At 38.2% G+C, this 17,252-nt stretch overlaps 1 protein-coding gene across 3 annotated transcripts in view; it reads left to right on the forward strand.

Moving 5' to 3' along the window:
* The window catches only part of nfatc2a (nuclear factor of activated T cells 2a), a 332,314-nt gene that overhangs the window by 202,100 nt on the left and 112,962 nt on the right, over nucleotides 1–17,252 (forward strand). For all 3 annotated transcript variants that reach the window (XM_039734460.1, XM_039734458.1, XM_039734459.1), the window contains exon 6: nucleotides 5,345–5,485. In XM_039734460.1, coding sequence (XP_039590394.1) covers nucleotides 5,345–5,485 — 141 coding nt within the window. The remainder of the gene's footprint in view (nucleotides 1–5,344; nucleotides 5,486–17,252) is intronic.

Genomic DNA, 17,252 nt, shown 5'->3' on the forward strand with positions numbered 1-17,252 from the left:
GTGTCCGTTGTTCTTAGTCACAGAGGCATTGTTATACAGTCTGCTCAACAATACACTGATTACATGAATACATCCGGAGTCTATGGTGGCGAGGCAGAAATTGTGGCAATGTCCTAAATCCTTCCAGCTACTATCAGCATTTACTTCCAAGAACGTCCTCATGCCTCTACTCGAGTTTACAATCCGGCCCAGCGTCTCTTCATATCCCTGCTCTTTAGCGGCCCTTTGGATCATGGGCATTACGAGGTTCTCATGCCTCTCAAATACCCATGTGATTACCTTCTGGTGACATCTTTTGACTCTGTCAGTATGTGCACACACCGTGCACACCCACTTGCTCGCCACACTAATGTGACGTCACCTGCCCACTCTCCTCTTCCTGAAAATCATTTAAGGACACCCTCCCCTGAACACACGCATTCCACACAGGACTTTCAATGCACCTTTTGTTCCAAAAGCTTTAGAGTGCACAGATATCTGAACGCACATTTGAAAAAACACAACACTAACCGAATGATGCAATGTGAACATTGCCAACAATGCTTCGAGACAACTCACGCTCTCAATAAACACTTACGAACTCATTCCACTCTCACCTTCAATTTCACATTTTGTACCGAGGACTTCATGGGTGAGATGGATCTCCACAACCATATGCAGATCCATTCAACACAAAGATTTGTATGCAAAATTTCAAACACTTTCACGCACGCAGATACCTTACTAACCATCTCAAAACACATTCCCTGATGAATTCTTTTCAGTGTCAACATTGCTCCAAAACCTTCACACGCCAGAAATATCTCAAAGCACATTTAAACACACACTCCACTGAGCAAACACATTCCAAACAGATCTTTGAATTCACGATTTGTTCAAAAACATTCCGAGTGCAGAGATTTCTCAACATTCATTTAAAAACACACTCCACTGAACGAATTATGCAATGTGAACATTGCCAGCAATGCTTCGACACAACTCATTCCAATTCCCTTCAGTGTCAACACAGCACTAAATCGTTCATGCACAAACATCACATTCACTTTTCTGCAGCTTTTCAAGAAGATACCGCCTTTCACGTCCAAGAACATAACATTGGCCTTCCTACTGCACTATGTGCTTCTTGCAATGCTCTTCATTGGCCATCAGAGGTCAACAAATCCGGACATTACACTAAGTGCTGTCATGCCGGCAAGGTGTCTTTGCCTCCGCTATCCAAACCCCCTCTTTTATTAGAAGACCTCTTAACTGGCAAGAACCCGCTGTCCCGAAATTACTGTGATCATATCAGGGAATACAACTCTGCTTTGGTTTTCGCGTCAATGGGCGCACACATCGCTCAACCATCTGGACAAGGACCGTATGCTTTCAGAATCCACGGTCAAATTTATCACCAGGTCTCTCCTTTATATAACAATCCTGACACGTCACCACAATACGGTCAGCTATATATCTTCGGTTCTGCTGAGCCTACCAGTCACCGTTTGCAAAATCAATGTAATTGCGCTTGCAGTGCTATTTTGTTGCTTCAACTAGACAACATGATATGACAATTTAATCCCTTCGCAAAGTCTTACATGCAAATGCATGACATTATCACTCACGGTAACCCTGTTACTGCTGTACAAATGGTGTTCATGGAAAATCCAGGTCTGGATATGAGAAGGTATAACGCCCCTTCCCGTCAAACTGATGTTGAAGCTATGTTTGTAGGTGAAGACGGGGAACCTCCTGCACAACGCGACATTTGCATATATCCAAGGGGAGATGCTTGCAAGCGTATCTCTGTTCTCAATATGAACTGTGACCCCATAGTTTATCCACTGCTATTCTCTTATGGAGATCCAGGCTGGCACATACAATTAACCCATGTTGAGGAAAAGCGAAAAGAACGCGAGTCACACAGCTCCAATTTTATGCTTTCAGGCTTGCCATGAGATCTTCATTTAGTGTCTTGCATTCCAGTGGCAAACTGTTCCGGCAATACATCGTTGACGCATATGTCAGAACAGAAGATGCGCGTCTACATTACCTTCGCTCACATCAACAAGATTTGCGTGTAGAGCAATACAGGGGACTTATGGATGCTGTCACTGTGAAAGCACATCACCATGACCTCCGCCCTGGACAATTGATCATTCTTCTGATTGCGGTCCGCCAGTTTTCAGTCACAGACGATTGTGTGTTGGTTCGTTCTATGAATTGTTACAATGTTACTTTTCTTGCTGATTTATTACATTACCGATTTTTCAAATGTTAATTTTCTCCCAGTGCTTAAAAATTATTAAAAAACTGGCCTGATTATGCGGCGTATGGTACGCCGCGGGTTGGCTAGTGTTGTATATTCAAAAGTAAAAGAGATATGGCCATGTTTGTTTGAAGTTTTCCTGCATGTTGTTCACGGTTGCAATAGCTGTTGTGGTGATTTGAAAAGTTAAAATCACTTCCTCATCCTGATGTTGACTCCATTTGGATGATGTGCTAGCTTAACGCACAGGCTTTTTTGTTTTTACTCAACCGGATAAACAGCTTGCTGAGCTTTTTGTTATACATGCTCTTACCCTAAGACTTATGGCAAGTAAAACAGATAGTTTTTTTTATGTGTTTTCCCATCAGTTTTAATGCTTTCAAAATATTTTTGTGAAAGAAGCTCTCCTGTTTTCTCTTGTATAGTAAGTTTAATTGCCATCTCTAAATTCCATATATAAGTTGCATGTACCATATGTGTTGAACCGTTATCTCAACTTGGTTTAAATTCTGACTGCTACTAAATGGTTCTAAGTCCTTTAAAATAGATAAAGCGTGTTTAGTATCAGAAAGATATGCAGTATATTATAGAAGAGGCAGCATGTGTTGTCCCTGTACTCTTCAGTTTTTTATACTATAAGTTTAAGCCCTTTTCTTGTTGCATGTTCTTGGTGCCATGCATTTATTTGCTTTTTATTTTCACAAAAATGCTCTCATCAGTTTATTTCTGTAAATCTTGCGTCTTATCAAGATTTATTAATTTTACTTTTTGTTCATTGTTCATAAAACACAATGAAACATATAACATTGAGATTTTGAAAAATTACCAAGCATAAATAAATAGTTTTTTAGTACCCAAAACAACACCTTTATGCAAACATGGCATAGATTGAAGAGAAAAAAAGATGAGCCACAAACATTAGAGTCACTTCTGTTTTTGACTGCAGGCCACAAGTTTATGTCATCCACTGCATCAAGGCAGAAAACAGTATTGTGAGCACACTTAATCTGCATAGATTCACTAAACAGCAATATAATAGACTCATGTCAGTGATGAAAAATATGATTTTTATCTCAACAAAGACATTTTGAATAATTTGTCATAGTGCCAAAATTATACTTCATCGTAATCATGATAATACAAGAAAGCAGCTACAGTAATCCCTTGCTATATCGCGCTTCGACTTTCACGGCTTCACTTCATTGCGGATTTTAAATGTAAGCATATCTAAATATATATCACGGATTTTTCGCTAGTTCGCTGATTTATGCGGACAATGGGTCTTTTTATTTATGGTACTTGCTTCCTCAGTTTGTTTGCCCAGTTGATTTCATACAAGGGACGCTATTGGCGGATGGCTGAGAAGCTACCCAATCAGAGCACGTATTACGTATTAAATAAAACTACTCAATGATATACGATATGCTTCCCACATGGTGCTCCACACACTTAAAAGCTTTAATACCATGTATTGAGTTTTGATTGTTTGCTTTAATCTGTCTCACTCTCACTCTCTCTGACATTCTCTGCTCCTGATGGAGGGGGTGTGAGCAGAGGGGCTGTTTGCACAGAGGCTCTTTGCCTAGAGGATACGGACGCTCCTCTAAAAAATGCTTAAAGACTACCTTTACATTGCGCCCTTCCTTGCGGTCACTTTATCGCGGTACTTCGTATACTTAAAAGCCCAACAGCCCTATTGATTTTTGATTGTTTGCTTTTCCCTCTCTCTGTCTCTCTCTGACATTCTCTGCTCCTGACGCCCACTCCTTTGAAGAGGAAGATATGTTTGCATTCTTTTAATTGTGAGAAAGAGCTGTCATCTCTGTCTTGTCATGGAGCACAGTTTAAACTTTTGACTAAAGGGTGTTATTTCATGTCTAGAGGGCTCTAATAATGTTAGAGTATTTAGAAGGTCGTAAACAGGTTTTCTATGCTCTAACTTTGAAAATATTAGATTTATAAATAAAGAATCCTACTTCGTGGAAATTCATTTATCTGGGTAGAGTCTGGAACGGATTAACAGCGATAAACGAGGGTTTACTGTATAACTGTGTGGAGAATATTTATAAAAAGTATGGGAGAGTTTATAAGGGCTTAAAATGTATAAAAATAACCATACAAACATATGGTTTCTACTTTGCGGATTTTCACCTATCGCGGGGGGTTCTGGAATGCAACCCCCATGATTGAGGAGGGATTACTGTATATACTTTTATTATTGATGGTGAGTTCGATTCAATGCAGTGCAGGAGTGGGGCAAAACATCCGGAAAATTTGCCTTTATTGTAGAAGCTCGTCAAATTCTTTTAAGTTCACAATGGCTTAACATAATCATATGATAAATTAATGAAAAGATTAATGGAAGTTTTTTTTTATTCTGATTTCAAATATCCCAATTTGTACAAAAGTGATGAGTGGCAAGTAAATGCTAATAAAAGGGTTGAATGTTGCTATAATGAATTTATGATTGTTTGCTGTTTATCATATTTTATCAATTTATATCATTTGTAGTTATTTTTGTTTATATATTCACCACCATTTTGTTTCTTGTGGCCACCAGCGTTTTGTGGTTTGGTCACCATTTTGTTGTTAGCAACAGTTGCTATTGCTGTCATGAAGAACACATTCTAAGAAATGAGGTGTTATGATGTCATCAGTTGGAAAATATTTAATATGGCAGTGCAATGCTCCCAGTTTCCAAGATTGTGATTGTGTTTTCAAAGACTCTCACAGTGTTAGCTCTAAATTTAAGAGACTTTAAGGTTTTGAAATTTGTGTGTAGTTTTCAATTTTGATGTTGGTTAATGGTCCAGCCTTTGTTGTGTCAGTATTTGTTTCCATGTTTTTTTGTTTTGACTGTTAATTACCTTATCACTTTGCATACTCACTATCTTTACAAAGTGGCAGAACAGCTTAGTATATTTAGATTTTCCAAAACATAGTAAACATTTGTTGCATTATTAACAATATGACACATGTAGGTTAACAGAAAACACTACTTTATGTTACTTTATGTTCTATGTCATTTAAGGAAGTAAGAACTGTTTTAATGGACAGTGGCTATTTGAATCATCTTGTCTTTCTATTTATCTATAGCTCAAAGATCAGCTCATGAACTCCCCATGGTGGAAAAGCAAGATATCGAAGGATGTTCAGTTATGGGTGGACAGCAGATGATTCTCACTGGTCAAAATTTTGCATCTGATGCTAAGGTGGTTTTTGCGGAGAAAACACAAGGTAATATATATCAGTTTATTTGTAGGCCAGGTACCCCCTGCCATGTATTCTGACTAAACTCAAAAATGTTTTGAGAAAATGCCACATGCTTCCTGCAGGGTTGTATTATTGTCTCTCATGGTGGTTCAGGATGATTTTTGTCGGGGAGCATGCCCTGAAATAGCAAGGCTTATTGTCTCCTTGTCTTTTCGTACAGCCATGCAAAGGAATGTTCATTTACCAATTTTTGCTTTATGCTGTGTCTTCTTTTAGATAGCCAGACAAACAGAAAATATAATGTTGATTTCTGACTTGAATTCTCCAAATATTCTGTTTATATTAGCATTGCTGTTTATCCTGCATATTTTGTCTATATTTCTCAATGTGAAGAACTATTTTCAGGCTTTTAGTAAATACACTCCAAATATCAATCTGTTCTCCCAGTACATTTGACAGTTCTCTTGTCACAGTTTTTCATTTCACTTACAAATTTAAAATGTGGGACTATGTTTATTTTAACAAAGTGACAGTTCACTTTTTTTTTTTAAAGTGTAGTTTTGCGCATCGCTTCAGGTAGTGTACTTGAATCTCAATGTATGTGTTGTGCAATGACAATAAAGGAATCTTATCTTATCTTATCAAAAAGGTCTTATGGTAAGGGATTCCTCAACACTCTTAAAGACACATCATTAATTTGATATTATAGTATCTTTATAGAAAGGAGAAATGTCGATGCCCAAATATTTCAACATTTTGCTAACAGAACGCAGAGCCAGAAAACAGATTAATGGCATAAATAAATTTAAAAAGTGAGTTTTAAGAATTGAAAAAATAATCACGTTCATGAGAATTAACACCATGGAGGAGGAGTATAACATCTTGATCAAGTTAAAGCGCACAATTAAACAAGAAGACGCACACACTTAAGGTGACACGCACATTCAAACAAGGTGATGCACAGAATTAAATGTCCATTTCTTTTTTTCCCATGCAAGAGTTATTAAAAAAAAAGATCACAAAGTAAGCTGCGGATGCGCCTCGTTCTTTTTTTTTTTTTGTCTGCAGTGCGCTTTTTGATAGTTTGTTCCAGTTTGTTAATACTCTACATACTGTACCATTTTATTGTAATAACAATCACTAAAGGAATGACTTGTAATCTAACGGGTGCTGTGGTTATTTTGTTTGATTGGGTGTTGTATCATTGGAGAGGTATAGCAGCAAAAGAGACAAAAAATCAACCCTCATGTTCATGATTTGTATGTGCTCCGATTGTCCATATGTTTGAGAGTTCTGAATATTGCACAGTATTACTTGTTTGAGACAACAAGGCATTCCTTTAGTGCAATGACATAGTGAATGTATGTGCATGTATACAACAATTTGGCATGCAAGTTGTGTTCTTACTTAGGGCAGTTTTTTATTTTAAAATGGAGTCTGATAGACATTGGTCCAGACATGAAAACAAAAGACTTAAACCCAACTGAATAGGTTCACTTTGAAACAGAAAAGGTTTTGATTACAAAACAATTTTGTCCACATTTTTGTCATAATAAAAACACTGGAAATGACTTTTACCATCCTTGAATGCTAAAAGCAGGTTCCAAAAGGTACAACAGACCAGACATGCAATGGTTTTAGAGTATCAGGGAGAAGTCAGAAGTGCACATCATCAAAAGCCCACTACCTGGAGACAAAAATTAACTTTAACAAAGTCCTGGCAAAAACACAGTGATTCTATTTAGACTTGTTTTTCCAGTTAAACTAAGAAAGACATTTGGTTTGTTTCCTAAGTGAATTCTATATACAGATAAAGGCCTTGCCTGTCCACATTCTTATGTATGGATTGTGTGATGTAGCATTGATGTCCAACCATAAGACTTGCAACAGGTGTCTTCAATATGAATAACATGACCTCTCAAATACAAAAGTGGTACAAAATAACAGTGGCCCACAAAGCAAGATAGCGCTGTGCTAAGGTTACCATTTTAAAAATATTCCAAAAAATTCACAAAAAGTTTAAAATCGGGAAAACGGGATCCTGAAATTCAAAATAGTCATGATACAGTTCAGCAAAGAGGCTAAATATCTTCATCTTCATATGAGGACATGTTATTGGTGTAGAATTCACAAACAAGCTATAGCAAGCCATATCCCAGTAGTGAAAAATATATATAGGTAACCAAATATCAACAGCAACTTGTTCATAACCTAATTTTGTATGTCACTCGAAACTTCCACTGAAAATGATTTTTAATGGAAATATCGGCAACAATGCTTTACTACGTACTTTTCAGAAAAATCTTCTTCTTGTTCTTTTCGGCTGCTCCCATTAGGAGCAGTGCATTCTCTCCTCTGTGACTTTGTCTCCCAACTGTCCAACCTGAGCTGACTCTTTAATGTACTGATTTCTAATCTTGTCCATCCTCGTCACATCTTAGCATCTTTAACTCTGCCACCTCCAGCTCTGTCTCCTGCTGTCTTGTCAGTGCCACTGTCTGCAACTCATATAACAAAGCTGGTCTCACTACCATCATAGTCTGAGGGGACTCCTGTCTAATCTCATCTGCCAACCTGTTTACACCATTGCAAATAAGAAAGTCCTCAGAGCCGATCCCTGATGTAAATCCCACCTCCACATTGAATGCTTCTGTCACTCCTACCGCAGACCTCACCACTGTCCCACTTCCTCATACAATACCACAACTCCTCTCGTGGCACCCTGTCGTATGCTTTCTCCAGGTCCACTAACATGCAATGCAACTCCTGGCCTTCTCTATACTTCTACATCAATACCCTCAGAGACAATATTGCAGCTGTTGTGCTCTTTCTTGGCATGAAACCATAGTGCTGCTCACTAATCATCACCTCCCTTCTTAACCTAGCTTCCACTACTCTTTTCCCATAACTTCATGTTGTGGCTATCAGTTTTATCCCCTTGTAGTTACTACAGCTCTGCAAACCCCCAATTCTCTCCCGCCCCACCCTATTCTTAAAAATCCATACCAGTACACTTCTTCTTCACTCCTCAAACATCCTCTCACTTTTCAAGATTCCAATAAACAGTCTGGTTAAAAATTCCACTGCCATCTCTCCTAAACACTAACATGTTTCCCACAGGTATGTCATCTGGACCAACGGCCTTTTCATTCTTCATCCTCTTTATAGCTGTCCTTACTTCCTCCTTGCTAATCCGTTGCACTTCCTAATTCACTATCTGCACATCATCCAACCTTCTCTCTCATTCTCTTCATTCATCAGTCTCTCAAAGTACTCTTTCCATCTTCTCAACACACTCTCCTCGCTTGTGAGTATGTTTCCAACTTTATCTTTTATGACCCAGTAGTCTGGTAACTCTTTATTGCAACCCAGTGCCTGTCTTACCTTCTCCCTAAAGTCAACCTTGCAGTCTTCCTTTTTAAACTTGCACCATTTATTCCTTGGCTCTGCCTCCACTCTCCTCCTCTTCTTGATCTCCAGCGTCATCCTACGGACCACCATCCTATGCTGTCTAACTATACTTTCCCCTGCCACCACTTTGCAGTCTTTAATCTCCTTCAGATTGACTCTTCTACATAGGATATAATCTACCTGTATGCATCTTCCTCCACTCTTGTATGTCACCCTATTTTCCACCCTCTTCTTAAAATACATATTCACCACCCACCCATCCTTTTTGCAAAATCCACATTTATCTGACCTTCTTTATTCTTCTCCTTGACACCATACCTACCCATCACCTCCTCATCTCCTGTGTTCCCTTCACCAACATGTCCATTGAAATCCGCATCAATCACCACTTTCTCTCCCTTGGGTACACTGTCCATCACGTCATCCAACTATCTTCAGAAATCTTCTTTCTCATCCATTGCACACCCAACTTGTGGGGCATATGCACTAACAACATTCATCATCACACCTCTAATTTCCAGCTTCATAATCATTTCTCTGTCTGACAGTCTTTTCACTTCCAAAACACTCTTCACATACTGTTCCTTCAGGATAACCCGTAATCCATTTCCCCTCCCATCCACACCATAATAGAACAATTTGAAACCACCTCTGATCCACCTGGCCTTACTCCCCTTCCATTTAGTCTCTTGCACACACAATATAATAACCTTCCTTCTCTCCATTATATCAGCTAACTCTCTCCCCTTACAAGTCATACTGTCAACATTCAAAGTTCCTACCCTCAGTTCCATTCTGTTTACCTTCCTCCTCTCCTCTTTCCTCGGGACACATCTCCCTGCTCATCTTAGCCTTCTTCGGCCAACAGTAGCCCAATTTCCAGCAGCACCCTGGTGGCTAACAGTACTAGTGGTGGTCGTTGTTAACCTGGGACTCGACAGATCTGGTATGGAAATCTTTATTGTTGTCCGCATGTTGATCTGGCAAAATTTTACACCGGATGCCCTGCCTGATGTAACCCTCCCCATTTATCCTGGTTTGGGATCGAAACGAAGAAAGACACTGGTTTGTGCATCCCTTGTGGCTGAGTTACTTACTTTAAAGAAAAATGCTCCAAGCATTTTAAAAAAATGGTAGTGAAGTAATATTAATCTACTTGAAATCACAAAACACAAATAATTTAAGCTAAAAAGAACCCTGGGTGTGCACAATACTGTATACTAACCTTCTCCTTAAATACCCAGTAGTTTGTGATAATGATACAGTACACAGTACCTCATATAGTTGGAAAAGGCTTAATGACAGCATGGAAGTCCACCATTAACTCATGAATTATCTTTCAGCAGAGACACCCCAGGACATTAACATTGTCTTTTTTTTATTTTAAGTCATTCCTCTGTAGCTTACCTGTATGTTTGGTGTCATTGTCTTGTTGGAAAAGATTGTAGAATCTTCTTTCAGCTGAGAGTCTCCGATTTACCTTCTGTAAAATGTAGCCAAGATGTCATTGAGATTTTTTCTCTTTGCAGCTCAGTCTCTCCAGCGTTGCCTGTAACCATCTCAGAGTTATGATAGGTCCCTTGGTGGCATCCCACACTAGTCATCTTCTTGCATAATTGCTCACTTTTTTTGTGAAAGGCCTTTTGAAGGTAGATTCACAACACTGCCTTAGTCCTTCTGCTTTTTAATCACTGACTTAACTTTACTTCAAGGAATATTCAGTGGCTTGGATATTATCTTATATTAATTTCCTGACTTGTTCTTTTCAAATACAGTTGCTTGGAATGATTTTTTTTCTTCATTGTGTAGGTTAGGCCAAAATACTGCTTCTCACTATAAGTTAAACTTTTCAAATACAGGTGCATATATACTACATTCAATTGAAACACCTTGACTACAGGAAGGCAATCTTCATTTAACTATATATTTGACTTCTAAAGATAATGGGCTGCGCCAGTGATAATTTAGGTGTGTTGTTACAAAAATGAAGCTTGGGAAACGTTTAAAAATACAATAGAACACTTTCCCTAAGCATAGGACCAAAACAACACTTGAGTGACTCATGAGTAAGAAGTTGAATATCTTAATTTAGCCTCATCCATGTCCCGATGTTGATTCCACCAAGAAACAGTGGTCTTACGAAATGGTGAACTGTAAGAGCTGTCATTGAATCTGGAAAGCGAATGGACCAGTCTGCCAAGAGTGAGATGAATAGGTAGATATTTGCCCCCAAAGGAAAAATAGTGAATACTTAAATATACTGATCAAAAAAATATTAAGGGAACACTAAATCATCACAGTCTGACACCAAGTCAATTAAGCTTCAGGGATTTCAATCTGTCCAGTTAGGAAGCAGAAGTGACTGTGAATCATCTTCACTTGCTTTGGTGCAAATGAAAGTGACAACAGGTACACTAGAGAGGCAACAGCAAGACAACCCTCAAAAAGGTAATTGCTTTGTAGGTGGTGGCAAAAAACAGTTGCCCCCTCATTATCTTTCCTGATTGATTCTTCTCTAGTTTTGCATTTTGCTAGCATCATTTTAACTACTGGTAGCATGAGGCGGTACCTGCAGCCGCTTCAGTTTTTACAGGTTGTCTAGCTTCTCTAAGATGGCACATCCATATGTGCCTTCACAAGAAGGTTTGCTATGTCTCCGAGCACAGTCTTAAGAGCATTCAGGACATACCAGGAGATGGGTCATTACACGATGAGAGATGGATAAGACCGTAGAAGGGCATCAGCCCTGCAGCAAACCAGTATCTGATCCTTTGTGTGAGGAGACACAGGAGGAGCACTGCCAGAGCCCTACAAAATGACCTGCAGCTGGCTACTGGTATTCATGTTTCTGACCAAACTGTCAGAAACAGACTCCATGAGGGTGCCATGAGGGCCCGACGTCCTCTAGTGAAACCTGTACTCATAGCCCATCACTGTGCAGCTCGAATTGCATTCGCCAGAGAATACCACAATTGGCAGCTCTGCTGTTGATGACCATTCTCTTAACAGATGAGAGCACATGTGACAGACATGAAAGACTCTTGAGATGCCATGGTGAACAATATGCAGCCTGCAACATTATCCAGCATGACCAGTTTGGCAGTGTGTCAGTGAGGGTCTGGGGAGGCATAACTTGGAGTGTCACACAGACCTCCATGTGCTAGGAAAGGGTACCCTGACTGCTTGGATGAAATCCTCAGAGCTATTGTCAGACCTTGTGCTGGTGCAGTGGGCCCTGGGTTCCTCTTGGTTTAGTACAATGCCTGCCTCATGTGGCCAGAGTGTTTAGGCCATTCCTAGATGACAATGGCATTGATGCCACTGACTGGCCCTCACATTCCCCAGACCTGAATCCAATTGAGAACCTCTGGGACATGATATATCAGTGCATCCAATGTCGCCAAGTAGTGCCAAAGACTATTCAGGAGCTCACTGATGCCCTATTCCAAGTCTGGGTGGAGATCCCCCAGGATACAATCCGTTGTCATAGGAACATGCCCAGACATTGTTGGGAGTGCATACAGGCTCATGAGGGTCACACAAAGTACTAAGTGACATTATGAGTTGCCGTGCTCAAATTCACACAAGTTCGGTCAGTTTTTGATTTCAGTTTTTGACTTTTATTTTCATTGTGATGTTGAATCCAGCCTTCAGCGGGTTGATAATTTTGGTTTCCATTAACCATTGTCACATCATTTAGTTCTCAACAAATTACACAGTATTACTCAGTAAAGGCTTTCCATTTGACTATTTCATTCATTGAGATGCAATGTGAGATTTAAGTGTTCCCTTAATTTTTGAGCAATGTATATAAAATAGCATAATTCTTTTGATAAGGTTTTAGGGCATTTACTGATAAATTAGATTTTTTTCTTTTTGAGCATGTGAATTTGCAGTTAAAGCATAGAGAGGAGCAAGATGTTTAAGTATATTTTTTTATGTAGAAACATTTCAAAATTTTTTAAGTGTCTGAATATTTTTGTGGAATTCATGTCCATCTGGTTTGCCATTTCAACACATTTTTATAGTAACTTTAAGCATGCTTTGTATGTCATATTAACTGTAGATTGTTTACATTTTTTATATTTATGTCAGGAATGCTCAGAGCATCACAAGAATTGCTTTGAATGTCATATTAACTTTAGATTGTTTACATTTTTTATATTTGTGTCAGGAATGCTCTAAGCATCACAGGGAGAAGTCATTTGTTTGATTTCTTATTTGGAGTATATGGGGGTTGTTGATTACCCTCCATTTCCATATGCAGAGAGAAGTTAAAATGGCAGTGTTAGAGAAGAGACTGTGTTATCAGTGTCCTTTCTTCAGGATTTATGTTCAGCTGTTTTTGTAGAAGTTGCTACACAACATCTGATAACTTTGAATCAATGGTTTTTCAGACAGTAGATTTGTGCAGAAGATACTTCTTGATAGCAGAGGCTAATTGCCACTTTCAATGCTATATTTTGTTTATCACTGAAACACAACTTGCCCATGTGATCTCACAGTCTGTACTGTATGAAGCACACAGAGATCAAATTGTTTATTTTTATTTACAAGCAGTGACAATAATAAAAATACTCAAAAAAATGTTTTTCTTGTACATTCTCATATCATTTTTTATTGTGTCAGCACTCCTTGTGTGTAGTGTGTAAGTTGTGTTTTAGTATCTTTGGAAGCTTTGTAATTTTGGTGTTCTCTTTATTTTCACACAGGTCCAAAATAATAAACAAAATAATATATACAGTATATAAGAAATGCATCTGACCCTTTGTCTAGTACATTCCTTTACAATAAAATAAATACACTGTAATAAAAATGTATTTTTAATGAGCATGAAAAGCCTTAATATTTCTTTACTTGTAAAAGCTGTTCATTTATTTGGCAATTGAAATAAGTATGGATCACATTGTTAGTAATATTAGATTAACTGGTAACTGGAGATTGGCCTGGTATGAGCAAACATTGGTATTTATACAAGTGTGCCCAACTAATAACTGATATCATATCTAGGAGTGATTCCTTATTAGCACCTTACGTGGCCAAGATTTTCTCCAGCTCTCCACACCCTTTCAATTTGGTAAGGAGATTCATAAAATAAATGGTTGTTTTTAAAGAATGCTAATACAATATAATAAGACTGACTTATATAATGTAGTATATCTAGCTAATATATCTAACTTATGTAATGTAGTACTCTGTAGAAATTGTGTTATTTTTAGATATTTATTTTTATTACATATGTCACTAATTTAATAATTTAAGCACAATATTATGTAAACGGTGACTGCATTTCAAAGTTGGAAGTAATTTGAAAAGGAAAAATTAAATGAGTCATGATAAGAAACCTCTATAAACCTGAAAATAGTAAGGGACAGCCAACGCTTTGGAATATTTCCATACATGACAGAAGATGTTGGAAATGGTTACTTGAAAAACATCTCCAGAGACATGCACCTCTGGCTGAAATTTTGTTTGCTTCTCTCTTTGTATGGGGTGTAGTCTGTGTTTAATTAATATATTTTCATGACTATTTACTTTTTTTTTCTTCTTCAAATAACTTTTGCCAAAGGAAGAGCTAATTACCTGTCACTTCAGAAAAATAGTGAATTTATTTAACAAGTAGTAAAAATTTTTTATTTCTTCTTACTCACTGCAGCCATATGCATTAATTTTTCTGTTTGACAGAGGGTGTCCTGAATTACATAAAATATTAATAGTTTTTTCAGCTATATGAGTAATAAAGCAAAATATTTAGTTGTAAAGTTTATGGTTACACATTAGTATTATTAATTATAAACTGTAAATTTAGAGAATGTTGTGGAATAATTTTGAATGTTTTAGTGCCATCATAGTGTACAAATAAATTAATATTCTCTTTGTATATGAATATATACAGTATATGTTAAAAAAATTATAAATATCTATATATATACAGTATATATTGCGAGGACAAGACAAAACCTTTTATTCTGCTGGTATCCAGGCACTTCCAGGTAGGTGGTGCAAGTGTATTGAGAAAGGTGGAGACTACATTGGGAAATTACATTATCAGTTTTGTTAAGGTTTGTTCCATTTTCTAATAAATCCCATTTTCACTTTTTAGCTTGACTACCCCTCGTCTATGTATCGTCTTATATAATACACTACCGTGGCTGTCCGTTTGTCTGTCCAGGATTTTACATCACCTGTAGCTCGCAAACTATTCACCTGAAATTTGGTACACATATACTACATGACATCTACTATCCACTTTTGGGGTGATGATTGACCTCCAGGGTTATTCCTCTTTTTATTTTTATTTTATTTTACTGTAGAATCAACTCTCGGCAGCAGCCAGCAAGGCAGCCATGTGGCACATGCGTACAGGCACCGTTCTCATCCCTACCACCTTCGCCATCACTTCCCCTACCTCTTTATATCTTAAATCATTCTTGAGGCAGATTGAAGACTTAAGTGCCAGCTTAAGTGAAAAATTAAAGAAAACGTACTAAGTAATTGCAACACAAACACTGACTTAATCAGTTTTAAAGCGAAAAGATGGCTAGGGTGGATAAAAGAAAAGATGCTCAGGAAGCAGCAAGCGAATCAACCTCTGAGCAAACAAATGCTAAACTTACAGAGAAAGAGTTTGAAAACTATGAATGCTCAAGTCAAGTGTATTCACTGCACATTATCATGCTGTGCTGCTGGTATGTATATATATATATATATATACTGTATATATATATATATATATATATATATATATATATATATATATATATATATATGTATGTATGTACAGGGGGTGCTGCCGAGCTCCATAACCCAGACACACCACACTAAACAGTCCCAGGTGTAAAATAAAAAGTACAAACCTAGTCACAGCCTTTTAATGAACAATCCTATTCTTCCTCCAGGTGAGCTTTGCCTTCTGCCTCCTGACTCACCAGAGGAGGCTGGACAGATCATTTTTATGTCAGATCTGGGAGTACTTCTGGTAACGAGGCATAGTCCAACAGATGCATTTCTGTGTCAGACGTAAGCCTCTTGAAACAGGGAGTTCTTCTCTCTGTAGTGCCTTCTGGCTGCATCTAATGACTCTGTCAGGGTTGTCCCTCAGGACTACGATTACCATAAACCCCTGTGGGTGTCCTTACTGGGTCCATGCCAGCGGGACACTGCCATCTATTAAACTGGTGGAGGAATTGCTCTTAATATCTCAGCTCCTCCCTACTGTCCACTAATTTATCCATTTGCATGGGATGTTGATTCAGCTCCATCCTGGCCAGGTTATCCTTCCTTCCATACTGTCCTTTCATTATGGTTTCCTGGCTGGGAAAAGGAATATATAACCTGTACAGTGGAACCTCGGTTCACGACCATAATTCGTTCCAGAACTTTGGTCGTAAACCGAGTTGGTCGTGAACCGAAGCAGTTTCCCCCATAGGATTGTATGTAAATACAATTAATCCGTTCCAGACCGTACAAACTGTATGTAAATATGTAAAAATATGTAAAGATTAAGCACAAATATAGTTAATTACACCATAGAATCCACAGTGTAACAGTAAACTAATGTAAAAACATTGAATAACACTGACACAAAACACCCAGGCTCCCTGATCAGCTACAGGAGCTGGCTCGCTCACGCGCTCTCTCTCTGTGTAGCGCGAGCGCACAAACACACACACACACACCTATCCGTCCCCCCAATCCCTTCCCTGTCAGCTGCCCGGCTCTCTAATCTCTCTGTAGCGTGCTCGCAGCAGCATTTTTTAAAATGACTTTTAAGCACAGCAGAAAAAAATTCAAGCGCTTGCAAAAACCAACTCACAAGCAAACAAAAAAGTGAGATTGCAGGAGATCACGCTATTAAACCTAAAGCCTGATCGCTGTAAACAATGTTTTTAAAATGAGTTTTAAGCACAGCAGAAAAAAACATCGCACAAATCCGAACTTCATTTAAAAATCAACTCGCAAGCAACCAAAAAAGTAACATTGCAACAAATCACACGATGAAGTCCTCCATGTAAACAATTTTTAATGAGTTTTAAGCACAAGGAAAAAAGCGAACATTTGAAAAGAGAAATGTAACATCGCACCTAATCGCTATGAAAAACTCCATCTGTAAACCTTTCATGAGTTTTAAGCACAAGGAAAAAGCCAACATTTGAAAAAGAGAAAAATAACATTGCAACAAATCGCATTATGAACTAAAAAATTACTTTTGAAAAATCCGTAATACAAAACCACCAAGAAAACTAACCTTGCATGAAACGAGTTCTGGCATGAAGTGTTTTCCTTCAGGTGTTTTCTCTCTTGTGATTTCTTGGGTTTCTGGTGCTTTTAGCTGTTTAGCTGGTGGGAGTGAAAGCCTCATGCAGCCATTCCAAAAGAA

This window comes from Polypterus senegalus, chromosome 14, assembly GCF_016835505.1.
Source record: "Polypterus senegalus isolate Bchr_013 chromosome 14, ASM1683550v1, whole genome shotgun sequence".
Lineage (NCBI taxonomy): Eukaryota > Metazoa > Chordata > Cladistia > Polypteriformes > Polypteridae > Polypterus > Polypterus senegalus.